This window comes from Wyeomyia smithii, chromosome 2 (genome assembly GCF_029784165.1).
Source record: "Wyeomyia smithii strain HCP4-BCI-WySm-NY-G18 chromosome 2, ASM2978416v1, whole genome shotgun sequence".
NCBI lineage: Eukaryota > Metazoa > Arthropoda > Insecta > Diptera > Culicidae > Wyeomyia > Wyeomyia smithii.
This window is the reverse complement of record NC_073695.1, coordinates 36867769-36895182: the sequence shown is the minus strand read 5'-3', so window position 1 is coordinate 36895182 and position 27414 is coordinate 36867769. Positions and strand designations below refer to the sequence as shown.

The 27414-nt window shown below is 38.5% G+C and overlaps 1 protein-coding gene across 10 annotated transcripts in view; it reads left to right on the top strand.

Moving 5' to 3' along the window:
- The window catches only part of LOC129724695 (syntaxin-1A), an 88907-nt gene that overhangs the window by 49082 nt on the left and 12411 nt on the right, over nucleotides 1-27414 (top strand). For 5 of the 10 annotated variants that reach the window (XR_008727945.1, XR_008727946.1, XR_008727944.1 and 2 more), the window contains 7 exons: nucleotides 7701-7887; nucleotides 7979-8052; nucleotides 8167-8350; nucleotides 8437-8510; nucleotides 8608-8745; nucleotides 12077-12187; nucleotides 25530-26313. Coding sequence is in view for 4 of the 10 variants with exons in the window: in XM_055679815.1 (XP_055535790.1) it covers nucleotides 7701-7887; nucleotides 7979-8052; nucleotides 8167-8350; nucleotides 8437-8510; nucleotides 8608-8745; nucleotides 13367-13477; nucleotides 22779-22856 (846 nt within the window). In the remaining 6 variants the exon portion in view is untranslated. Of the gene's footprint in view, nucleotides 1-7700; nucleotides 7888-7978; nucleotides 8053-8166; nucleotides 8351-8436; nucleotides 8511-8607; nucleotides 8746-12076; nucleotides 12188-13366; nucleotides 13478-20622; nucleotides 21447-22778; nucleotides 25252-25529; nucleotides 26314-27414 lie in introns of those variants that run through there. The other 5 variants (XR_008727943.1, XM_055679815.1, XM_055679812.1 and 2 more) reach the window with 5 other exon arrangements.

Genomic DNA, 27414 nt, shown 5'->3' with positions numbered 1-27414 from the left:
GCGATTAGCGTCGCTAAATTTTCGGTTAGCGGTGCCCACCACTGGTTATGAGCCATTACTTTTGAGAAAACCCATCAGAACATAAATGATAGAAAGTTGTCGCTGTTTTGTTGAATGAAAATGTATTTTTTATATAACACCGAAGCAAGCTGTTCCTGCGTTTGTCATGGATCTTCATCGAACAATCCCTCAACTCAGCGTCTTAGAAGGTCTTTGGCTTTCCTCCATGTTGATAGTCGTTAACATCGAAATTAACGTCTTCAATGCTACGGAATCGCTTGGAGCTGCGTTTTCGTAAAGTTAGAGCACTGTTTTTCTTAGAACAGTATTTCTTGACGCTTTTTACAGCTCTCGATGCTTTTCAGCCACCGTTTTTTCGAGATGAAATGAGAAAAGTAACACTTCCCACAAATGACGATTGTTTGGCACGACATCAGACATTTTTTTACAACTAAAAATATATGACCCACTGTTGGCGCCATCTATTAACAAACAGAGAGAACTTAGTTCCGCTCCACACAAAAAAAGAATACCACAGTTTAATCATTTGTTTCAGGGACCAACCCCAGTGGATGTGGATGCTGGTCTGATTAGCCAGTCGTCGTAGGTTCGAGTCTCGGCTCGGGAAAAACTGTTAGTGCCAGTAGGATCGTAGCGCTAGCCCCGCAATAATCCTATACACTAAAACAGTTAGTTGCGAAGTCTGTGTATGATAAACAAAAAGTCAAGTTCCGAATCGGAATGTAGCACCAAGGCTTTGCTTCTTAGGGCTCGATGATATAAATTTACTTTAGAAAATATTCAACTTGGAAGAACGCATGCTTTAGTGAGAAAGCTATCGGTAAAATCTTTGTTGTCCGGAGGCAACCCGTCGATAGACATCTAGTGATAAGTTTTTTTAGAACTGGAAACCCGGCATAAGTCGTGTGGTTCGCTGCGCCTCATTTGTTCAGAACAACATGTACTTTATTTATATACACAGCTAAAATGCCAGCCGGTCGCCGAGGATGCTACAGATAATGGCTCAAGTGAGATTGCATCATTTTGTGAGTTCACTGACGTCATTGAGTGTGCCCACTGTTCGGCCAATCTGACGGTTTGTCCTGATATTCAATGACTGGTATGCTTTTTGAAAATGGTCTTACGTCTTACTCATATCATCAATATAAATACGGGGAAATCTAATTTTAGCTTCGTTTGTCAGTAAAAATATCTTTTGATAATTGACTGAGATGTATATTTTTTCTGATAAATCATTTATTCAATCTCTTCTGGTTTGGAGTTGTTAGCTCTATAATGAAGGAAACATGGTAGCAACCGAAAAGTATTTGCACCTGCTGTATGCTTGTGTATCCTGTTTTTTTTTTTCTTCTGCAATTCGTGTCAACCGTGGGAAAGCATCCCGTTGAGCAGGATAGGGCGAAAGAAAAGCAATGGCATCATCCTTCGACATGCGGTTCTGCCGTAAAAGACATGCCTCAACACTGCGGCAAGATATGGATTTTATGTGCTGTAACTATATGGCCATGGATATAATCTTATCCTGGTTAGGCGCTGGAGGTAGTGCTGATGTAATGTTTCACAAATAGCGGTAGACGAAAACCAGACTTTTACATTAGCTGTTAGGATTTGTGGTCTCGAGGGTACACGCATGCTGTCCTCATCTACTTGTGAGGCTATTTATCCTCATTCAAGCTGGTTAACCAGCTGTGGGCCTTCGCAAGAAACTTTTCGCTTCAGGCTTTTCACGATACTATATTAGCTAATCGATATTCAACATGTAGTGCCGGAGAACGTGCCAATGTTGGTGCACAGTGCGGTTCAATGGCGGTCTGGTTTGATCCAATAGCGAATCAGGATTTCCGCTTTTTTCAATTCCACCCTAACACGAACGTTGTCGCGGATAAAAAAAGAGTACTTATCAGTTTTCTTTCTCTATGCTGTTGAAACTTAATCGTTCGGTAGCGTTTTTCGCAACCATGTGGGTGGTATGCTGGGTTTTCCTTCCTGTCATACGTTGCACACCGTTGCAACATATGTCGAACCATCGGGACGGCGTCTATGAGGTTTTCTATTAGTCCCTGCCAAGGTACGGTTGTAAAATCAAGGGGAAAAAGTACACTAATCAATACATTATTGATGAAGAGGAAAAAGTGCAGACGACATGACTCATTGTGGAAATGTCGGCTTCAACCACGTGTAACTGCAATATACAATCTTTTAAATCTGTAGTTGATCAACTTAAAACCTAGTTTAGGCACGCTCTCTCAAAACAGCCGGATGATGCTTTCGTTCTTGCACAAAGAGCACGGCATCTGCAAACGTAATCAATTTAAAACTATACTCGCAGCTTGATTGAAACGGAAGGTTTTGATTTAATTTGATACACTACTTTAAACAACTGCCGCTGACGGTGGTAACCTCAACCGCGCACATCTCTTCTGTTGTGCAGTGTAAATCTAATTGAGTATTTGAGAACCGTTGTAGCACGCAGCGGTTCCCTATGGGAACCGAACAGAAAGAGTGCTAGAACGCTTGAGGTAATAACAGAGCGCTGATTGAATCATTTAGATTCTGATTCGATTGCTGCCAGTTTCAGGCCGCTGACGGATCGCAGTAGATTGAATGATACGATCGATTATGCATTCCCATCCATCCGCCCCGCGTACGTTCAGGCATTGCAATGTACGGCATCGCATTAACCGTCGTCCGACTCATTTTCCGACGTTTCGCGTGCTTGACTTGGCGTCCAGCAACTATGTAATACGATACCGATTTCGAGCGAGCGATGTGGGACTGGATTTTTTATTTTTCTGGGAAATAGTACACAGTAAGAAACAAGAGCCTGGAGTAGACCGTAAAATTATTCTGACACACAGATCCATTCACATTCTTTCACTCACCATCGGCATCTGATCATCAATAATATGCAAATTCTCAACGATTTGACTAATGAATTGTTGTTAGGAGCTAAATTTTCTCATGAAAATGAATGAAGTGAAGAGTGATTTGGTGCCACAGAAAGTTTTTATGTACAAAAAATTATAATCGACTAGGAAAACCATGTTGGCATGTTAAGTTAGAAAAGCAGGGTGATTAAATTTTTTTGAAGATCCTAACAATTTATTTTTGAGATACACTCACACACACATAGGTCTATATTCCGCAAAGTGGAACGGATGCTAAAAAATGCAAATTGAGTGCATTATCAAATTAGCCTTTGTGAGCGTGTCAATGTAGTCATTGGTGCATTCTTTCCATATCAGCCGTCAGGTTTTAATAATTTTGTTGATTAGGAGCGGAATTCACCATTCGAAGTGAAGAGAACATGAAATTCCTTGAAATTCCTCTGGTTCCAATGAAATTTTGCACGAGTATTCGATTTAATAAATTGAATATTTCATACGATTGAAAACTTTTTAGGACTCAAGAGTTTTTTTGTTTTTCAAAAGGCCGTATTCACTGTAGTATACGCCTTCGTTCAATTTGTATTTAATTTTTGTTGATAAAGACTTGAAAATATAACAAAACCTTTGGTAAAAAGTCGAGGGTGGAGGATTATGAGACTTTTTTTTGAAGGTCAAGTTTAAAAGGTTTTTTTAGTTTCTACGTTGAAATTTGTAGGTTATTCCAGAACATTTGGCAAGACAAATTTTTACTTGAGAATCAAGTTTTAAAGCATTTTTTTCAGAATAACAATTTTCCAATAATGTAATATAATTTGATAGGAAGGCCGTTACAAATTTTATTTTCATTTTATGTCTCAAAATCAAAAATCTCGAATATTGGAAGGGGAAGAAAAAAAAGCTCAAACCGTTTTGTTCATTTCATTGGTTTTCCGACAGCATAAATGCTTAATTTAGCAACAAACAAGTCAGGTGACAGCGAGAGTATCGTCGAAAGGCAAGCGAAATAAATAATAATAATAAAAAAGTGTTATTTTTCAATATTTATTGAGTGCAAGTTACAAACGTCATAACTTGCACACAAACTTTGATCAAAGTTATTTCTTTTTATTTTCGTCTCGGTGTTATTTATTTTTTGCCACCCCCTCTGCAAACTTTGATAACTTTGGAAATAAAAAGAATTCGAAATTTGTATCAGCCTAATTTCAAATTTTGAAGCTCTAGGTTTATCTTTCTTAGTGCAACCGTTTTCGAAATATTGTAGAATTAAGTTCAGAAAATATGCTTTTTTTGGAAGTTATTTATAATTCTCCAACAAAAACCACAGATTCAATAAATCGAGTTTTCTACAAGGTATCCAGACTCAAGAGTTTTTTTTTTAAAGGCTGGATTGTAGTATACGCTCAATAATGCATTGCTACAAAAAATACAGCGTATCACCGTAAAAGTGATACAAACATTTGAGTGCCTCTTTTGGCATCGTGAGGCCTACCCTGTTTATCAGCTGTGCTTGTTTTGATTGCGACACATGTTTATAGTTCACTTGTGAGTGATAAAGGCTTTCACTTTTTTTTTATAATTTTTATAAGGTCCAATTTCAGAGTATTTTTGGGTTTCAACGTTCAAATTTTAATTTACTTCAAAACTTAGATCATTTCTTCATTATTTGTAATTTTTTAATAATGTAATTGGGGCATTCTTCCCGCGACGTCCCGGAATAAAATTTCCCTGGATTCCCGGGAAATGGTCATTCAAATTCCGTGATCCGCGAAAATATTTTCTACGAAGAACGACGAAAAAAAAGGCACAGGTTGTGAAAGTACATGAAACGTAGAAAACAAAACATTTTTTTCAAGCCAAATGTCTTAGAAATGGCTAAAACGACGAGATGCAGTGTTACCTAAAAAAAAAACAAAAAAAAATTTTTTTTAATCGACTTTCTGAGACTAATAAAATGTTTGTGCTGGGAGAGTCTCCTAGCCCCAAGTCCGAGGTATTTAAAAAAAATATCAATTTTTCAGATACCACCAGATCTCTACGTTTTATACTTTTCCTTAACCTGTGCCTGCGATTTTTCTTTCAAATTTTTCATGATGACTTTTTTTGAGAAGACAAAATTTTGAATCCCTCCTGTTCCTGAATGACTTTCCGTCTTCGCCTTCGCTTATTGACACTGGAGATAATTATGAGTTGGTTTTCAAAAATTGTTCAAATATACGATAAAAATTAAATCCAAACTAAATAAATCACCGCCTGTTTACTTCTCTTCACAATACAGTCAGGTTGTTTTTACGCGGTTTTTTTTTATACGCGGTTTTTTTACGAGGTTTTTTTACGCGGATTTTCGAATTGATGCGGTTTTTTTACGCGGATTTTTGAATTAACGCGGTTTTTTTACGCGGGTTTTTGAATTAACGCGGTTTTTTTACGCGATACCGCGCTAATTCAAAAAAAATTTCACGAATTTCTGAATTAACGTGGGTTGGAACCAGAAACATTTAAGTGTTTATCTAGTAAAAGACTTAGTCCAAAAAATACTCTCCGCCCACCGAAAGATCCGGAACAACCGTCAAAGAGGACAATTTTGAATACTGGTTCTAGAGCGTCTAGGGTTTTTTTTCTAAAGTCCTTCTTGCTGGACTACTTTACGCGGATTTTTAAAAAAACGTGGTTTTTTAGGCGGATTTTTGAATTTACGCGGTTTTTTTACGCGGATTTTTGAATTAGCGCAGTTTTTTGACGCGTATTCTCGAATTAACGCGGTTTTTTTACGCGGTTTTTTTACGAGGTACGTACCCCCGTGTAAAAAAAACCTGACTGTATTTACTTTTTGTACATGTATTATTATTATTATACAATGCTCTATAAGACAACAATGAGATTGGATGAATAGTTCAGAACTTCAGAATATGCCTATATGGCTGACCTCATAAGTACTAGAAAGAAGAAGAATTTATAAAATCATATTCACTCCATTAATTCAGGTTGTATTTTTTGTAATTTTATTGTATTCCTCATCAAAACTTGTGTGTTGTATTGATAACATTGGTCCACAAAAGCGAAAACAATTGCCCTAAAGCTCAAACAGGAAAAAAATGGAAGGTTATAGCTTGTTGATCATTCTTGTGAATTTTGGTGCTCCTTGCAAAAATAGAAGTGCGTCAAAAGGCCAAACATTTGCGGACTAGAATATATTTTTTTCGCTCTTGTCGACCACTTAAACTTTTCAACCATTCCTGTGAAATCTGGTGTCTGCCAGAAAGTGCGTTAAATCTTCAGAGACTTAAATGAAGTGTTCCCATAAGCAAACGTAGTAGCGACGAACCCGGCGAGTAATTGCTCTACGTCATTTTGACGCACTTTTGTCGCCAAAATTCACAGGAATGGTAAAAATTCTATAATCTTCTATGTTTTTCCAAGGCAAGACCAGTTTTAACCAGGGTAATTTTTGTAATCCTTCCGCAAGTCCATATGGCGCCGTTTTTGGTTCTTGGTATAACACTGCGGTATCAACGTGTATACCGACAGTGTCGTAAGCTAACTGTTCTGTTAGTAGCACTGGAATGAAAGGTAGCAGATGCTGCTGCTGCTTGACCTTTCTTTTCCAAAAGCATATGTTTTCCTGAATGTATAGGATAGCGTGGAAACCCAACTTTGAGTTCATCCGCAGTGGCTGGAAGGAAGGCAAAAGCGGACATATATAATGGGTGAGAAAAGCAGATTTTTTGTCGTTTCCTGAAATTTTCATTAGCTTTCTACCGAGAAAAAAATATCACATGTTGTATAGTACGGGAACGTGATGAAGTCCGCTGTCGCCAGGCAGGTCGTTACGGCTTTGGATATACCTATGGTTCCGCGTTGCGTTAACTAGATCACGAAACGATGCTGGGGATCACGTTTAGCGTTGCTGGTAATTTATTGGATATCTTTTGCAGTCCTTTTCGAGGTGATTGATGCGATGAATTTGATGACTTTTCAAAGAAGTCAAGAATTCCAATGTAGCTTTATTCTAAGATTCAATCTTGAAAAAAAGTAACTTACCTGTGTAAACAATTCGGTTGAGCCGTACGTAAATATTTGGTCTAGCAAATCCCAAACTGGGGGAAAAAGAGCTACCGAAACTTGCGATAGAAACTACATTTGAGTATGTTCAATTTCACTTTTCAACCGTGTGCCGGTAATTCCGAACCGAGGAGCTTACGGTTTATGATACCATTGCTTGAGTTGTAAAGAAGAGGTGGCAAAAAACAAAAGGTAGAAATTTGCGCATTATTGCTGTTGTTCGAAGAAAACTCCTAGTGTTAACTGCATACTGTGCGATAGTATGGAATTTATTGATTTTATTTTCGGGGTTTGCGTTCAAATCAAAGGAAGTTGCAAGTGGAAGAGGGTTTGAGAGCCAAAAAGAGCAGTTTATTTCTGCTATTCTATTAAAGGTTCAAAGAATGCTCACCATTTCGAAGCTGATAAAAATAACTGAAGCGGAACATCTGGTGTCTAACTGCGCCGATACAGGAGACGCACGATAGTTTGTAAATCATTATCTTATATCTGTGTACCGCTTCCTGGCTTGTTTGGCTAGTTTTCAAATTGCTTTCCACTTGACTTATGTTTTTTTAGCCGACTCCAGATTGACTTTTGTTTTCTTCTCCGGCGTATTTTTTGCAGTCTCTACATTATTCCCGCATGTTTTCGCTTTTTATGAAATGACCTCTTCAGGCAAAAATAAACTAACAATATTTATCTTTCTGCCATTTTTTCCTCCTCGTGGCATTCTTTTTTTTCGGACTGTAGGCACAAAGCGACGATGAGGACATGCCGGATGATGTGGCCGTGCCAGTGGAGGGACTGGGCGGCTTTATGGAGGATTTTTTCAACGAGGTGGAGGAAATCCGGGAGATGATTGACAAAATTCAGGCGAACGTGGAGGAGGTGAAGAAAAAGCACAGTGCCATCCTGTCGGCCCCGCAGTCAGATGAGAGTAAGTGCTTGCACAGAATCCAGCCAGTCGGAGAGCGTTTTGCTGCCGGCATGCTGTCAGAGTGTTTTTTACTTTTTCTTTTCTTTTTCAGAAACCAAACAAGAACTCGAAGACCTAATGGCCGATATTAAAAAAACTGCCAACAGAGTAAGAGGGAAACTTAAGGTGAGTACGGCTTATATATATCCGGGACGAACATTATAGAGTCACGTAAGGGAGCTGAAAATTTTAATTGTTCCACTTGCACTACTTAATTGACTCCTAATTTCTCACTCGCAGGGTATCGAACAAAACATTGAGCAGGAGGAGCAGACGAACAAGTCCAATGCCGATCTTAGGATACGGAAGACACAGCACTCGGCGCTGTCCCGCAAATTCGTCGAGGTGATGACCGAATATAATCGGACCCAGACTGACTACCGAGAGCGGTGCAAAGGAAGAATACAACGACAATTGGAAATTAGTAAGTTTCGTTTGACCTGCTGCAAAAACTGGCCCCAGGCAGGAACGATCGATATTAACGATAATGTTCACGTTTTCCACCAACAGCGGGTAGAGCGACTACAAACGAAGAGCTGGAGGAGATGTTGGAGCAGGGCAATTCCGCTGTATTCACGCAAGGGGTAATTACGGCGGTTTATCGTCTTTTTGTGTCGATGATAAAATGAAACTAATCTCAACAACATTTGACTGTTTTTTCTTCCGGCTGCCGCTATATAGATCATAATGGAAACCCAACAAGCTAAACAAACGCTTGCCGATATCGAGGCACGGCATGCAGATATTATAAAATTGGAGAATTCAATTAGGGAACTACACGATATGTTCATGGATATGGCAATGCTCGTCGAAAGCCAGGTAATGTGGAATTTAATTATTGGTTTACCTTTAATCAGCCGTTATCAACAACAAACGGCACGGCTAACGACGTTTCTAGTTCTGGTTTGAATGGCTCCTTGGCCAAAAAGTATGTAATCTGGTTACTGATTGCCGAAACCACAACTTATAACATAGAATAACAGACCGGGAGACATTTAATGCAGCCAATCCTGTGTCGAGTTCTTAGCACAAAAGTGAGTTTGCGTTACATGCAGCACCCAGCAGCAATTGAACCTGCTAATTCCCGATCTAATCACATTTCCTGAATGATTAAACTGTATTCGTTTAGTATCCTACTATCGCTCCTTTTCGACGTTTTCTCAGCGGATAGATTCTCTCACCTTCATCGTGAAAAAGTAATTGTTTCAGGATAAATATAACCCGTTGCTTGTGCTGTTGGGAATGGTGGTTTTCCATAAAATCTGCATGATGCCGTTGCTTCGCATGTTGCATATCGCCAGGAATTTCGCGGTACCTGTCGAGCCGTCCTAGCTTTAATGTTTTATTTCTCGGTTTATCTGTTCTACAATAATCGTCGGTGCTCGGGATTTGAAATCATGACATAAGCGGTAAATTATTTAAACGATTGCTCTACCGGGACGTCAATAACAAGCAATTAGTGGTAATAGTCACCTCACCCTGTGACGATGAGTTAGGGTACTAGCACTTAGCCTTGTTTCCGGATTACAATCGGCTTAAAATCGCTCCGAAATTCGTCTTCTGGTCCGCTCGTTGACGTGACCACGTGTACGGTGCTTCCAATTTATTTTCACCAGCAATTCGTTTTCTTTCTCGCCAACGGTTTATCCCAGTTTAATTTAATTTACTCGTTATTTATCATTTCCCGTTCGTCGCCATCCGTTCCCAGCCAATCGGTTTCGCGGGTTAAAACCGAATACACACCATGCATCTTTTTTGTCTGCCAACTAGCTACGTGAGCAATTACGATTACTTTTTATTGCACTATCTCTTTATACCGTGTCAACATTTTATTTCTTTTTTTGCGATTTGATTTGTTCAATAATGGGAAAAACGGTATCGTGTGCTGTTAAACAACTCGGCTGAATAGGGGAATAATTCCAATATAAAATATAAAGTGAAAGTTTTAAATAGTTTAGAGTATTTATATCTAGATTTGCTCTAGCTTTTCTGTTTCTTTTTCCTATTGTTATATTTATATGCAACAGTTTGTTCTTTTTTAAGCTTTATCTTGTTTCAAATATTTCAGTGTTTCTAGTTTCCCCCCCTTAGGCAATTAGTATAGCATTCAAAACCCAACTGAAATAGGAAAGAAGCTGTTCCAATACCATCGAGTCAGCTAATCCCTCCCTCGATGGTGTTGTTTGACACAGCTGGCCTCTCTACCTCCTAGCAATTTACTAGCCAAACCCATGGTAGATAGGTACTAACAAGCATCCCGAACTGAGGGATGCAACAATGCTGTACACGACTTGCACCTCGACTCGAGCGTGCAGTCAGGACTTTGCGTTGATCCTCAAGCGCTACTTTGGAGGCTTAAAACGACGAATCGACATCCACCGGAGGTCCTGTCGCCGGACAAAGCTAACGCCCGAGCAGATTCGACGTAATGTTCTCTCCCTCTCCTTCACTATCTCTTATATATGTGTGCTAAAAAATCGACGCACAAAACAACGTCTTCTGTAGCTACTCGAAAAGTCGAAAGTTTAACAACCAAACAAAGTAACAAACCGAATTCCACTGTGTCTCCTGTTGTAACCGCCGTTATATTTGTCTCTGTCTCTTTTCTTATTGTGTCCTATCAATTTTAAGTAAATACTACAATAAGTATCCTGTCTAATGACTCATATATCAGCTACTTGATGTTGGAAGTGTTTGTAAATGTGTATGTTGTAGGATCCTTTTAGCGTCAACGGGGGTTCCGCTGGGAAAGATGAGTTGATCGCAATAAGTTTGCAAATATTGTGATGTTTTGTAATGTTTTCAATGGTTGAACTACGATTCTTACTCATCAAGTTAAAATGAAAAAAAAAAAAAAAAATCGATTACACATGCTTGACGTTATCTGTTTCACAATAGCCAACATCAATGTCATGCTTCTCAAGTTTCAATTTCAAAATAAAAATGCAAAAATGTCTAGAAACGTCAATTTGTTATTTTCTACCAGCTGGTCATAATTTGAAAAAATGTACTCATGAAATCAACCGAACGTTTTCTCAAACTGAAGGTTGCAACCGTAGTTTTTGTTTGTTTCTATTCGAATTACCAACTACCTCAGGTTAAATATTTTACCTTCTTTGTGCCTTTTAAACACAGGTTGCAATAAAATCATTACTTCCATGAGAATCGACTAGTCCAAAAGAAAAACTCCAAACTGCGAAAATGGAGATACTGCAAGTCACCATGTGCCTCCATATTTCAAATAATGGAAGGCGACGCATGGTGTGTCTCGACTTGAACAGCACTGAAAATTTCTGTCGGATCTCTGGGATGATTTAAAATCCCATAAAATTGCAAAAAATACAGAAAGTTAGATTACAGGTTTATAGAATCTTTACGAGACATCACTCTTCCACCTTTCCCCTTGAAACTGAATGAAAAGTTCCGTTGTTTTTCTCGCGTCTTTAAATGTAGTCCAGAAATATTTTTGTCCAGTTACTTCTGTTAATATATCGTTGCCTAATAGCGAATTTCTTTATTCCACCAGCTCACCTCGTTTTGACCTGGAAGCGCACTAACTGCTGTCAAAACCCTTCTTTATTCGCTCGATTTTGACCCAGTTTTGACCTGCCGTGCTGCCCGAAGCGCACTGTAAAATTTGTCAGCTTCAACCCACCACCGCACGTGCTAAGTTCGTAAACAATTATCTGGCATCTCTTTCTCTCTTGCGTATTAAATGGCGATGACGTTTTATTATTCCTCGGCAGTTTTGCCCGCACACAGTGGAATAAAGAAATTCGCTATAAATGTGTTGTAAACTGTCTCTACTTCCTGTGTTGTGAAGACAACTGTTGACATCTTCTCTGTTTGATGTTAGTAGCTGTTGGCAAACTCGATTCAACCATAAATCTACCACCCGCTGTCTTTTTCTCTCTCACGTACCCTATTTCCCTTCCGTGCCCCCTTTCAATAAGAAAACGCTTCTCTAAATCGATTACGGGAAAATCCAAAGAATTCTTAATCCAAACGTGCTGCTATTTGTTGGACAAACGATAAGTCATGGGTCGCATGGAAAGACATGCAGAAACATACTACAAAAAAAATTAGAACCATCATTACCATCAAACAGTCTCTTCTCTACGTTGCTTCTTCCTCTTCCTCTCACACACAGGGCGAAATGATTGATCGTATAGAATACCATGTCGAACACGCAATGGATTATGTCCAAACAGCGACACAAGACACAAAGAAAGCGCTTAAATATCAAAGCAAAGCCCGCCGGGTGAGTAAACATGACGACTTCTTAACTAATGTGTGTTTTTTTCTTTCTCTTTTTTCGTTTCATTACCCGTTTTTGTTTTGGATCCCACCGTATCCGTACGTTACCCAACATTGATTATCCCGTTCCCGATGATCCTTATTCCGTCAACCGTAATCGCTCGCTGTGAACGATTTTTCGTTCTTTTTCCCCGTTGTGTTGTAATTTCGTGTTTGTGTGAAAACCTTTAATTCATTTTTTTTTCTAAATGGCTTATAAATATTTACTGCTGTATGTTACTGCATGATGAATGAACTGGCTAATGTTAAACTATATATTAAACCATTGCACATATATTACTCGATGTAACTTGCATGCTTGCTTGTACAATTCTTGCTTTTTCTACTACTGCTATCCGTTTATGTATATTTATGAACATGAATTTGTTTGTTTTATGCGCTAATAACAATAACGGCTGTATGTGACAAATTCGGTGCTCGGCAAAAATAACCTACGGTGAATGTATCACGTCATATGACCGTGAATTGAGTTAACTCTCCCTGTTCCGTTTTCATGTATCACTGAACACAAATAATATTGCTCATTTTACATCGGGTTATGGTAACTAACAATCACTGATTATAAAATGCACGTGGCGTCGTGCCTTACCTCGTAATAAACATTGCGTGATAATTTTCGCTCCCCGCACTAACGAAAATAACTGACTAACCCGTTCACTACTGGATGCTGCACAAATTAATGGTGTTTGAATCAAACCGAAACAACAACTGCTACAACTTTCTCTCTGTATCTATTTCTCCTACGGGTCCTTGCGAGTATTTCTTCTTCTGAAAACCGGCCTGGTCACGTGACGTCCTCTGGTTTGGCTGTCGGTGTTTCGGCTGCTTCTCGCTGCTGTAAATATCCTTCACCCGTCGCTACGAACCGAGCTGGCGTTAATGCCGTTCATTCGCTGCAAACACAACAACACTCCCACTTTCGCTCCTTGGAAACTTTGCCCGGGTGTGAAAACCCGTCACAATCCTCACAAACCTCCTCAACCCCCATAATCCACCGTCGTAAAATAAACATCATCGCTGTGCGGCCCAAATCCCGCTCGGCGTCGAATCTGCAATCCGATATCTGTGCGGGTCCTTCATCGTCGTCGCCACCGCATTCCCGAACAACAACATCGCACCAAAGGGAGAGCTGGTGGACCGGGTTGAGTACCACGTTGAGCAAAGTAGGGACTATGTGGCGCAAGGTCATCAGGAACTGGTTATTGCGAAACGGTATATGTCCAAAGCAAGAAAGGTATTTATGAGTTTTGTCTAAAATGCGCATCCAGGCAGAGGGATTGCCACTGTGGGTTTCTTTCCCTCGGATGGTAGTCCCGAACCTGGTTGTTTTAGCTGTTCTTTTTTCTTATTCTTTAAACCAACTGCACCCTATCTAAGGGTGGCTATGATATACTATTAACCGGACTAACAGTTAACTTTGAGTGTAGTTTCTGGTGTGGAATTTGATAATTTTGGTGAGAGTTGAATTTATCGTTTTGATTTGATTTCTATTGATATTATTTCATTATTTTGAAGGCTTTTGGCAGAGCTTCAGGATGATGTAAACGATAATTTCGGAAACTGTAAATATCAAAATCGATTGTATAGTAGCTAATAAACTTTCTAATTTAAAATTTCTAAAATTTTTAATAACTTATGTTCGTTGCTTCGCATTATTGGTGTTGGTATTGGGAGAGTTTCAATTTATTTGACTAAATACGATATCGGTTCGTGTTCGTTATGAAAACAATTATCTTGCTTGCTTAATTATTTAAAGCCGCTGCGATCTACTGTTTCAATTATTAAAGTACGTTGGTCAGTGAGGGATATTAAATTTTTTTAGAAGAATATTTCTGTTCTGAATAATTTTTTTTCTATGTTGAAAAAACTTGAATCTATTATTCTGCGAAGTTAAAAATTATTTAATTTGCATCTTTTAAAAAAATGCTTTGCAAAATTCTCTTAATTGGTGTTAATAGTATAAAACTGTACAATAGTTTATCTGTTGGTTTTGTTCTAGAACTTATTTTGTGTTATAGGGTTGTACGGATGCCAACATTTTTTGTTGAGTCTGTTGAACTTCAACAGGATCAAGGCTTTTCAATATTTAAATAACCTATTATCAATCAACATGTTTCTTACAGAGTTTTAAAGAATGGAAATGTTTCAGACACCTCATATATATTCTTTAAAACAATAAAATATTCGTAACGGTTTTACTGAAGCATATAATCGATTAGCTTATATGGAAGTTATCCTAAACCTGAGAAAATAAATCATCCTTTCTGAAGACGATAATAAAATTTAGCTTTGAACTACGGTACTGAGACCTTATTAGGAACAGATTTTTCCCAGAAAACGATGATTAACAAAAAACTTTCATGTCGGTCCACGCACGTTTTGATAATGAACTGACAGACGCTCTTCAGCTTGGCGAATGAAATAACTAAATCACCAATAGAATTGTTGAAATATTCAACTGGGTCAGTTTCAGTAGCGAGTAAAGAGGAGAAATGGTCTGCATTTCGAAACAAATATCTATTTTATAAAATTGACACTCCACAAAAAAAATCAAAAACCGTCAGTGAATTGATTTGGATGATTAAAAACGTTCACCTGCCAAAACTCCAAGAACTTGCTGATGCACGTGCCGTTAAAATTCAATTAAAGTTTCTAAAGAAAACTGAACCCAAACCTTTACGATAACGAGAGAAATATAGCTCCCGCTGTATTACCCTTTCACATTGATTCCTAAAACGATAGACCTGTGGCATGGGATGCGCCCCTCAAGCAAGTGCTCGGGGGAACGAACTGTTCAGCATCGAACGCGGGGAAGAGATTTACTCCACATAATGATCGATTGAGATGTATTCTATAGATAGCAGTTTTACCGGCTAAGCTTCGAAATAAAAGGATTGCGTCCTTCGTTCGAGAGTATAATCACACTTATTCAGAGCCGTATTTCCGTGCTTTATATAGGTTTGCACCTTTTTCATGGGAAGCCATCTTCGGAAGCACGAGTGAAAAGCAACACAATATCATCATCGGTGTCAGTGCCCGAGGGATTTACTTTGCTAAATCGGCTGCTTTTCGTCGTTCCGTTCGGAGTCTTTTAAAGCTTCCCATCCTTTCATTAACAGCTGATGTTGGTGATTATAATACGGGTTTTTCGTCTACCTTACTAAAGCTGAACCATTTGATGCATCGGGAATTTCCTTTTCATTTCCTAGAATTTTGGAGCCATGATTTGGTGCGGTTGATTTGAAGACTAATACAAACTGAAAATGAAATGCCTAAAATATGATGCGAGTTTCTCGTTACATTCAACGTGCAGAAAATTGTTATTGCTTTGTTGAAGCTTTGACCTTTTGATATTTACGACCACGACCGGCGCTGCTATAATGTAGGCGTTTGTGATGTGCAAAATTTTGTGGCCTGGGCTTGCGCTTAGTCGTGGGAGTACTGATATGATCCGTTTGCTAATTTCTTCAGACAGCATTAATGTATATCCATTAAGTTCACATTTAAACGAACCGCATGGAACCCAGCCCTGGTCTACATTTGAGATAGATAGGTTCACGTAAAATTGCAGCAATTTAGTTACTATCGATTGCAAGCTTAAAACATTTTTAGATCTAAAACTATCGTTAAATAAAGTTGTTTCTTTAACACGCTAAGCTGTTTTCATATTTTAACCGCAACCTCGGGGATACATCCTACTAGGATCCGGTCGTGTCCTGTGCACTGCTAAAATTGGAAATAAATTCTGTGCAGCTCACCGCTCGAGTCACCCTACTCGTACTCGAGTCTTTCTGTCGTTACACTTAGCGCAGGCAGCAGTACGCCAACACTACCAGTGCACAGTGCAATGAAAGAAGTGTGGCGTTGGCAGTAAAAACGACCCTCTGGGTGGTAATTATTTTCACTCACTGTGAGGCTCTTCTACCTTTTTTGGTGCTGGTTCCTGGAAGGGCCGGATTTGTGGAATGTATAGCTTTTTCGTTCGGATTTTTCGACGAACGCACCGGAGCCTGTTGCACATCGTTTGGCTGTGGGTGGAGTTTCGGATTAGTGGTGAACCGCTGGAGTTGCAGTAACGAAATCGATCAACTTTTGCTTGATTAATTTTAAATAGCTAACACGGTTGGTAGAACTTTTTTGATTGCAAAAGATTAAACAATTTTGCAGTGGAGAAGAACGTTTACCTGCACTGAGTTGACAGTGACAAGGCAAATTAAGCCGGTTTTATCGCCGGTCAAAATGGTGTTTAAAATTTGTAATGGTTCAAATTGTGTGTTTTGCCACATAGGGGACATATCACCTGTGATTGGATACTCTCAATGTGTTACTTGAAGATAAGATTAGTCCTAAGTATTTTACTTGGTGAAAAAATGGTCTGATAATTCAACGCCACACCGGTCATCTTAACAACGGGATTATTGGTGGGTCTGAGAAATGGAACTCTTGGCTTACGAGGAAAAGTAAATTACAGTGTTTTTGATGCATTATAAGAAATCTTTCCACTGCAAGCCGGCTGCGAACACGAAGGCTTTTTCTTTAACGGAAATACTTGTACAGTCACAAAACAGTGATTTCTCACATCCTGGTTTTAAATCAGATAGATTAGAAGTAAAAATATTATATAAGATTGAGCCCAAGATACTTTTAGTTTGACCAGATAATCTATCAGATTGTCAGACTATCTAACTAGTTAATCTGAAAAGCAAACTTCTCCTCAGAGAATCACTAGCATGTAGGAGAATATCTTTTTTTGCTCTTCGAATACTATCGAACTATCGACTCCGCAGTGATCACCACGGTGTACTTCTGTGTATTCTCATTAGAGTGATTAACCACTCTCGTTTCGCTCAGCTGTGGTGTAAGCAAAAAAAACAATATCGCACGCTATCCTGGGGGCTAATGCGGTCTCGATCAACTAGATTAGTTGAGAGAATTCGTTATCGGTATTGTTCTCGGCACATTTTGCATGTTGTAGGGTAAGTACAACGACGCACCGTGCCCCAGTGCTGAGTCGAGAAAATTTCCAGCTCGGAAAGTTCCTTGACCTGTTCGGGAATCGAACCCGATATCACAACCATGTGGGAGAGCTAGCCGACCGACATCCCTAATCACAGAACCACGGGGACGCTGTGGTGTAAGCAGTGAGTGTATTATTTTTCTGTGAGCGGTAGAAACATAGCACAAAGCAGAATGAATGTTACAAATTCTCGCCAACAAATTTTCCCAAGTGGTTATTTGATCATACTTTTGTGATGACTACTTTATTTCAATACATCTCACTTACTTAAGAACCTTTGAAAGCTTTCAGAAAGGTTTTGAATATGGTTTTAGTTGTTTAACTTCTCTTATAAAATTTTCATTCTGCAAGAGAGTGAATCTGATGTAAATTTTAAAAATAATTTTCAAAGCAGGATCACGAGATCTCTGGTATTGATGTCTTCGTATCATCTTCAACTGCTTTCAAACATATAACAAGTTGAAGTTCATTGTTTATAATTGGTGGTTTCAGTGTTATGTCCACGGTCCATACAAAATTTTTAAAATTTATATGGGCAGTTGTCCACGGAGGGGGAGTTCAAATATTGTCAAAATTGTTAAAAATCTGTCCACGTGAAATGTGGATGGTCCCTAAGAATCACGAGAAAACATTTGAAAAATTCCGATTTAGGGTAAATTAACCTGGACCTCTTTGCTTCATTAACCTGTAGTGGACCACTTATCAGATTAACTCAAGTTTTTTTAACATAAATCGGAATTTATAAATGTTTGTGATGCAGACTGGCTTGATAGGATGTTTCCCGAAATTTCCTTGAGTTTTCGCATAAATTGGGTTAGTCTTGCGGGTGATCCACTATAGGCAAAAGGTCCACTATAGGTTTATTTACCCTATGTTAAGAGAAATTCAGCTAATCTCACGAGTGGTCCACTATAGGAAAGCGCTCCAGTAAAATTGAGGTCATTTGACGAGTGGTTCATTGAAGAAACTGGTCCATTGAATACGTCTTGGCATTTCAAAAAACTTCACTTCAGTTTATCCTTACTATAGATTTCAATAAAATTTCGGCAGAAATATGTCAAGAAAAATTTAAACATTAGACGTACAAGTTAAATAAAAATTTGGGTACTTTTTATATAAGTTTACAGAATCTATTATAAAATTCTTGGTACTCGGTGTTTTCCGAATTCGTTGTCCAACTTTCGTTAACTGTTCATCCAGGTTGGTAATACTCATATAAACTAATATTTGGCCATCTTTGGCTATTTTCCAGGAAACTTTTGAGTGATGTAACAAACAACCTTATGTAGTTCCACGTCAGCTGTGGTCCCCGTGGTTCGTGGTTAGCGATGTTGGTCGGCTAGCTCTCCCACTGCCGCTGACGTTGCTACCACTACTGTTGACACTGGCGCTGTCGCTACTGTTGCTGCTTAGTTAGGACTGTCTTATTTTTTTTTTTATTCTCGCTTATTTTCCGTCGGTCTAGTTCCGCCACTGTTGTGGCCAATCACCGACGCCCAGGGAGGCGACTTCACACCCAGGACCCTAACTCACGACCCGTTTATTAACGGACCGGCGCCAACGGCTTTACTTCCTCATGCGATGGAAGGCGTGATCCCAGAGATTTTTCGCCTCAGAAAATCTCCCGGTGTCGGCTAGGATTGAATCTAGACCAGTTTGGGTTGGTTGTGAGTGGATCACGCCACCTCACAACCATCGACACCTATGTCGGCGGTGGGATTCGAACCCAGGCGTCGAGCGTGGTTGGCGGAGACGTTACCAACCACACTAGGCCCCCGCTAGGACTGTCTTAGTCGCCATCTACTAGTGAAATGCTTCTTCCTTTCAACAAGGCTTGACAATTCTAAGTAGTGCAGTAGTTTGAATAATCAAACTACAATTATCTGCATTTGGGTGGATGCATAGATGATTTTCAATCGATTGCTGCAAGAACGAATGAAACTCATTGAAAAATACTGACTTTGCAGCATTTGAAATCGGATATACTTTCCCCTTATTCCGATTTCATTTTAATCCGCTATGTAGCCTAACTTCCTGATAGACGTAGTTCTACGTCCAAATTACCATAAATTCTCCAATGTTCAATATGCTTTCAAAAAGTATGTTTCCGGTGAAAAGTAAGTTGAAAAATGATTTACTTTCGAATCAACAAGTAACCGTTTTCTAACTTGAACAAAAGCTGATTTCATACAGTTTAACGACAAACTAGTTTTTCGAAAAGTTCTGTTCGAATCAATGTTTTTTATACTCTTAGTAACACCTGAACATCCGAAAAAAAAAAACTATATCTCCACATCTGTAATTAAGCTGGCCAATGTCTGGTGTTTGTTGAACGATGAAAACATAAATTATACTTAACCTCCTTCTTTATTAAACTTTCACGATTCGCGGAATCGGATGAGCTGTAAAATTCGTCTGCGACGCGATTCGAACACTTCTGCTTGGGTTGGCACCCAGCTATCCAAATAAGCTTGGTGGGTGGCTGGTCCTGTCCGCCCTCTCCCACTATTTAAAAGAAATCGAAATTGTGAAATAGACAGGCATGAAAAATATTCATTCTCTGTGTGGTGTGAAAATGACTCGCGATAAGAGGAAATATTTTTGCCTGATACCGTGCGGCCTGTGTAAATTAAGTCCCTCTCTTCTCTTTCTTTCTCTGTCCACCCCTGCTGTATCTGTGTATGCACGTGCCTGTGTGCTCATTTATGTGTCTCCTTCTGCCATCCTTGGCGTGCACAAATTGTTCTTTTTTTTCTCACTGAAGGTACTATATTTCTGTGCGGCTAATAACTTTCACGCCAAGCCGAACCCGCCCCGCCACCCGGGAGTAAATAGACAGCGTTTCGGACCCATTACTTTGACTGGAACTTACTATAGAATATCAGCTTGTGGTTGCTGTAAATGAAGCTTTGGTATGCTTCCTTGCTGTGTCTTTCCGATGGTGTGTTTCGTTGTTTCGGCGTAACTAGGATTTCATAGAATGAGGGTGTGAAAAGCGAAAGATGAAAAAGTGGAAACTAAATTGTAATTAAAAATAATCTCAAAAAACACCAAACCAAGAGTTGTTCCGCTTGCAACCTACTATCCGTCTTTGAACTAGTTACGCCAATGACTTTTTTCTTCATAAGTGTTAAACGTCGTCGTCCTAACCGGTGCTGTCGCTATAATCTTCATCATCATCACTATTATCATCATCGCGGTCATCAGTGTATCCCGTCATCCACACCATCTCTCACGCCGTTGACGTCTGTAAACCCACAAAAAGTGTGCTTGTGTGTGTGTTGTAGCACTTGTCGAGTCATTAATTGAATTTTCCCATTCGTTTTTTCTTTATTCTTCGTTTTCTCTCTTTTCCTTTACAGAAAAAAATCTTGATAGCCGTGTGCGTTGCAATAACACTGATCGTTTTAATAGTCTTACTAGCAGTTTACTTATCCTAAATCATCGGACGAACAATTTCCCGTAGATCACCATTTTGTCCCTCCCCCAGCATTTGTCTGTGATCCGAGCAGACTGTAGTACTCGTAGTGAACGGGTAGTGCGGCAAGCGGTCGAAGTTATACGCACAAATATGCGTTTAAGTTTGTTTTCTTTATTTGAAATGTATTTTTTGTCGGTTGTTTGTCGCCAACTGAGATTTTCAAAATCTCTTCCTAGTAGCTGTATCGAAATAAAAAAAAACAATGGCGATGAATTCCCACTAAATGGATGAACTGATGAAACATTAGATAACCGTCGCTGTTCCAGCAAGTTAGACCGAGTTCCGCTATCTTGATATTTGTGTTGTTATATTCTAATAGTCAATAGTGTATATACGGTTCTGCGAATTAGGGACGCCTAAAATGTGCGAAAGAATCGAAATTTACAGTATATAGACATTCCACACATATACTAGTCAGCCAAGCCACGCAATACGGGGCAGAATGTTAACCGAGAAAATGGGCAAAAAAACAAAAAAAAAAAACAGTGGCACCAACAACATGTTGTGTTCAAAAGTTTTCCTCCGACCATATAATCAGTGTTTCTCGAGCGAAATGGTAGCCGCTAAGTGCGTTGAAGACATTTATTTCTATCACTAGATGTGCTGTTCTAAGATTTGAGTACTATTACTACTTACTAAATGTATTATCTGTATAAAGTGGGCTTTAGATTTGAAATTAATTAAACTTTTTGTTTTACTCTGTTACACATCGTTTCAGTATTATTGAATCGTTCGAGGGTCATGTTTATTCGAAAAGCCTTTTTTCCTACAAATTCGGCTTATCATTGATTGGGTTGTGTCTTGTTACGTCTAATCTGTGACTCTTCTTAGAGTGACTGTAATTGATTAAAAATTTGGTTTTTGATTTGTCACGGCTTGAAGAATATAGTGTATTTTTTGGTATTGTTAACATTCTCGACACTTTAGACACTAATGATATTATTCACATATTTGAGATTCTTGAGTTTTTTTAACAATATTGTTTGGTATGTTTGACATTTTTGGAATTTTTGATGATATTTCGTAAGTAAAAAAATGACATCTTGTATAGCTGGTTCTGAAAAAGTGAATCCAATAGCCGAGCCTGAATTTGTCATTCATATTATATTGCTGTTAAGTGACACGAAACAGAATGCGTAAAGGGAGAAAATATTATAGTAGTAAATAACTCAGCCAACAATAGAAGCTATGCGCCATGCATGTGTAGATTCAGGTAGATCTAGTAATATCAACTTAATGATAACAAATGCATGTATTTAACATTCACCGGTCGTTGAGAATTGGAACCAAAAGTTAGTGTAAACGTCATCAATTCCGCTTATTGGCACTCATTCACCTCATCTGCAATATCACAACCAATCAATCAGATATTCAAACCATAATTCAATCCTTTAAAACAGCTGTCAAACATCAAACACCAACAACGACAAAAATCGAGAAGAACCATAACACTTCAGACAAAGACCAAATTGATACATCGTAGGTTGTTAGCTTCGTTTGTATTCTCCTCTACCCTCTTCCAGAGTGTCGACGTTTTTGAACAATCTCTCTATATCTAGATTGGTTTCTATTACTTCTGGTTTTCTTTATTTACTCTTCTCAAGGGCACGCCAGCGTTCCACCTTTTATAAATCACTCTTTAATTAACTACTTATGCATGATTTCCTTCGTTTTGGTAACCATTTACTACAGTATTTAACGTTTAAATTTGTTTTATAGATCATTCTTAATATCAAATTTCCAATAAGTTGTTTTAGTCATTAAATAATTGCACGTTGAGACATTGAATTAACAGTTCTGTCACTACTATCCCTGGTGCAGAATACATGTTTCTCACGCACTAACTATGTTTTGCTATTGATTTTATTTGTATTTATTGTATTTGATGACCTCCCACTTGGGATGGTAATTTTTGCACGAATATTTAAAAAGTTTCAACACGTGTTTTTCTTTGTTTCATTCTTTTCTCTCCTTTTGTTTGATACACTTCAATCTTCAACGTGCGTTCTCTCCCTTTTCTCGTTGCACACCCTGCAGAAGAAGATCATGATCCTGATATGTCTAACTGTACTCGGTCTCATTGTGGCCTCGTATGTCAGTAGCTACTTTATGTAAAAGGTGCAAGGAGCAGCGACAACTGTAACTACTACTAGCACACCTACTACTACGACCTGATCGAAAGAAAAACAAAAGAAAAAAAAAAACAAAAACAAAACGGCAGAAATGTGTTACTTAGACGAAGAATCAAACTGAAAGGAACAACACGTTAAACCATTCTAAGGAGTGGATTCATAGTAAATAACACCATCTGGAAGTCATTTCCAGACATGTATCAACTTCTGAACAACATACAAAAGAAACAAAATAATAACACTATCATCAGTGCTACCAGTTGAGAAAAAAATCAATCGCAACAACTTAGACGAATGGTTTTACTTAGAATATCTTATGTTGATATTGTATGCCTAACTTATTGGTTGTTGAAAAAAAGTTGTTGCGGACAACAGTTTTTGTTAGATGCGCGTTTATGGTACTCAGTTTTGTTTTTCATCTTCGGATTCCTAGACTGTGGACTACGGAATCGAAATTTCTCGAACACTGTTACTCTCACATACCTGCATACGAACAACTTTCGCTGCCACAATGACCTACCAGCCCAGAAAAGAGTACGGAGCCACACCACGATATCTGTGATGGAGTAGTATTACGCGATACTTAACTGAAATCAGAAAATCTCTCCCTGTCTCACCATCACTATACTTGCGCACCAATCACCAATCTCTATTGATACTGAAATTTCAACAAGCTACCATCCACCTGCTCATTTCGGGATCGGCAATCCGAAAAAAAAGAAACAAATAGAGCAGCTCTAAATCCAACAACAGCAACCAGTGTAGTTCATCACCGCCACCACCATTTTCACTACCACCACCTCCAAAAGAAGGACACCATATGTATAATAGCACCAAATCCTCATAGATCCGTGTATATCTCTCTGTGTGTCTGTCCGGCAACTAAATATGTAACAGAAGCAACACTGCAAGAAGTAAAAAAATTCCCACGCATCAACAGCAACAAACATTACAAATTCCAAAACCAAAAAAAAAAACAACCCAGAGTATGCCAGCTATAATACAAAGTAGTGAAACCTCTCCTTCACTCTGAGCAAACCCGTGTAAATTAAAACAGGTACATATATATTAACTGAATGAATACCTCACCTCACTATTGTTTGTAATTTGTTAGTTTAGAAGCGATGATGATGAGTAAATCAAAAAAAAAAAAACCTTAAATAAAGTAAAACGACGCGTTTGCTGAGCTTCTGTGACATTGACTGTACATTGTTCGCTTCTTCTGTTTCAGTTTATTGAAATAACTTGATTTCTATTCAGTTCCACTAAGCGGGTCGAAGAAATAAAAAAGGCAAATGTTATGCTTAGTACTTTCTACTAGATACCTTAAATGTGATAACAAAACAATTCTGTTACTTCATGTTGTTAGAGCAGTTCGACACTGTTTGACTATGGTAATGGCTTGGACAATATACAGTACACCGTTATGTTATTGAGTAGCATTTTTGTCAGCCACACTTAACGAAGTTACCGTCAATGTCACAAAGGCGGATGGCAGAATTACGAAGTAAGCAGCAATTGAATGAAGCCAATGCGGCTGTTTGCACAACTGTGGGCGAAAAAAGAATTCATCGTGAACCGCTCACTATGTAATAGCATTTTTTCAGTTAAATTTAAACATGTCGACAAAGCGCTTTCGGCCGTTACACCGAATAAACTCATAAGTATTACCTATTTTGCATCATTCATTCGAGTACTTTACTACTTTTTGTTTAACTATCGTTGATTATGTGAATTATAGAGAGCGTTTGGCAATCGATTAGACGTCGAATCCAGTCTGTGCTTGCAAAGGCCTCTTGTGTTGTTTTTATTTCTGTATCGCAATTGGAAAAACCGTATATTTTATGTAAAAAGCAGCCTTTTAATCATGAGCAAACAAACAAACAGCAAAACTTAACCTATATAACTACTTCAGTTTGTGACCTTTCTTGGGTGCAACTGGAATCTTAGCCTGTACATTGTAAAATTACTGTTACCGTACATTTATATAGTTATTGTGTAAAAGTGAATGGTCGTGTAAGTAACGTGTTGTACGAATGACTGATGAATGCAGTTTTTTTTTCAAATTTTGATCTTAGACATCACGAATAAGGAAAGCTGAGCTGCGCTAGTTCGTATTATCCATTATGGATAGAATGGCATACCGATGTTGTAGTGAAGCATTTTGTTAGTACTATTTAAGTTCCCATTTTGTTCATTATCGGCGATTTTAGTTTAAAGCTACTAAGTTCTATGATGAAATATTCAACAAAAATCCCACCGTAACAGTTTCCATCTAACACAAGGAAAACTGTTGCGTTGCGAAAATGTATAATACAAAACTGAACTCTGCGAAAAAAAAGCTAATAAAATGAATGATTGATTGATATCTGCTTTAATTTCTTTCTGTTTCCTCTTCCGTTGACTGTTTCAATTTTAACTTATACTTTTCTATCTATCAGTACGTCTCGAGTGTTTTCTCCACCACACTGTAAGCTCTCTTCTGCAACAGAAGCAGCATCTGTAGTGCAAATCGTTTCGTTTCTCTTCTTTTAGCAGCTCGTTATAGACGCCATTACTAATTCACGTTATTTTTCTCTTTTCCTGCGTTTTCTGTGTCATTTTTTCCACCTGGTCTATCAAATATTTACTGCCGGTTGAAAAATGCCTCGAGCAGAAGAAAATCATTATCCTGATATGTGTCAGCATCCTTTTAATAGTGGTTGCATCAACAATTGCCGGATATTTCGGTTTTTAATCATCGATCGATTGTCAGCGAATCTAAACACTAACAATATTCAGGAATACGCGCTAAGCAAAGAAAAATATAAATCTCCACATTCTCATCAACTAGCCAAACAGGATACCCCGCAAATACAACCGTGCAATATAGCGATCGATTTGCAAGGAATCGTTTTGTTTCGTTTATCATAAGCTCCTCATCATGATCACCATTCTCACCCATTTCCATCACCATCATCATCATCATCTTCGTCAACGTCGTTCCCTAGCATCTTATCATCTATCACGTGTTTCGTTCGACTCAACGCTTCACAACTCACGCGTAATCGCGACATCACATAATGCCCAAGGCAAGCCAAGCAACCGAGATAGATTGAAAAAGTACCTAAGCAAAACCTACTTAGATGGAAATGTGAAAATTAAGTCTTCGCGCCTATCTTCTCAGCATGCACCTAAGCTAGTTTTTTTTCGGGTGTACGAGAAGGCGACAACAGGCAATCATACACAACAATTCAGGAGTGCTCGCGATGTTTTTGTAACCGCATTATCCTTCCCCTAGAAGAGTTAGCTACACATATTACCGGGGATGACGACGGCGACGACGACGGCACCAGCGGAGGATGATGAGCGTCGTCGTTTTTCACCTGTACGCACGTGATGCACTAATGGGAGGTGCAGTTTTTGTCTGGCTGACGAGGATGTCATTCTTCGTATTTTTCGTAAGTATACCTTTACAGTTATTTATTTAAAAGAAAACTAGTTAAGAGTCATTTTTAGGGTTGGTATAAAATTTATAAAATTAGAATGGTAATCACCTGTTTCTTTGAAACAATTTTAAAATACAGAATCAAACTACTGCTTCATAAGAAAATTTCTGAACTCGCAGAGTAAAAACTATGCGAGTTGAATTTTTAAAAAACCAGTGGCGTCTCGTTGGTTTGAATATTGACTGTGCACTCAAGGTTGTGCCATACAAACACTTTCCCCCTTCCCTCCATGAATGTAAACAAAAGTATTTTCACATTTATTTCTGGTGATTAAGTATTTACTTTTCTTGTGCGGTTTCAAAATTTGTCATTAAATATGTTATACGTAGAAGCAAATTTTGTTTATGAAAACATCGTCTTCGAACACTTGATTTATTCTTAGAAATTCTTAACGAATTTATCATTTTGTGCACTAGAAATGGTACATGGCGTATAATACAAGTTGATCATTGATACTGTTTGATATATTATTTTTCAACTTTTGATTTTTTTCGACGTATTTTTGGAGTTGGCATGAAGCCCCACATACACCACCTGGTGTAGTGCACGTAGTCGGCTCTGCAAACAACGCAAGATAAGAGAGGCCAATTTGACATTAGAGAAACAGTGGAAAGAGCTTTATAATAGAGGGAGGAAAGTAACAGAAAACATGAAAGGAGAAAACGAACAAAACATTATAAAAATGAGGAAAGAGAAAATCGAAAGTGAAGGATTAAAAAAAAAAAAAACAGTGCCGAGGAAAATTCAATGTGAGACTGAAAAATGAATAGTACACGAAAAAGGGAGGAAACACACAGAGCATATGGAAGAGAAAAGATAAACTAGCAGAGAGAGGTAGATCAAGAGAGATAGATTTAAGAGAGAGAGAGAGAGAGTGAGAGAGAGAGTGTGTGTGAGAGAGTGAGAGAGAGTGAGAGAGAGAGAGTGAGAGAGAGAGAGTGAGAGAGAGAGTGAGAGAGAGAGAGAGTGAGAGAGAGAGTGTGTGAGAGAGAGAGTGAGAGAGAGAGAGAGTGAGAGAGAGAGAGAGAGAGAGAGTGAGAGAGAGTGAGAGAG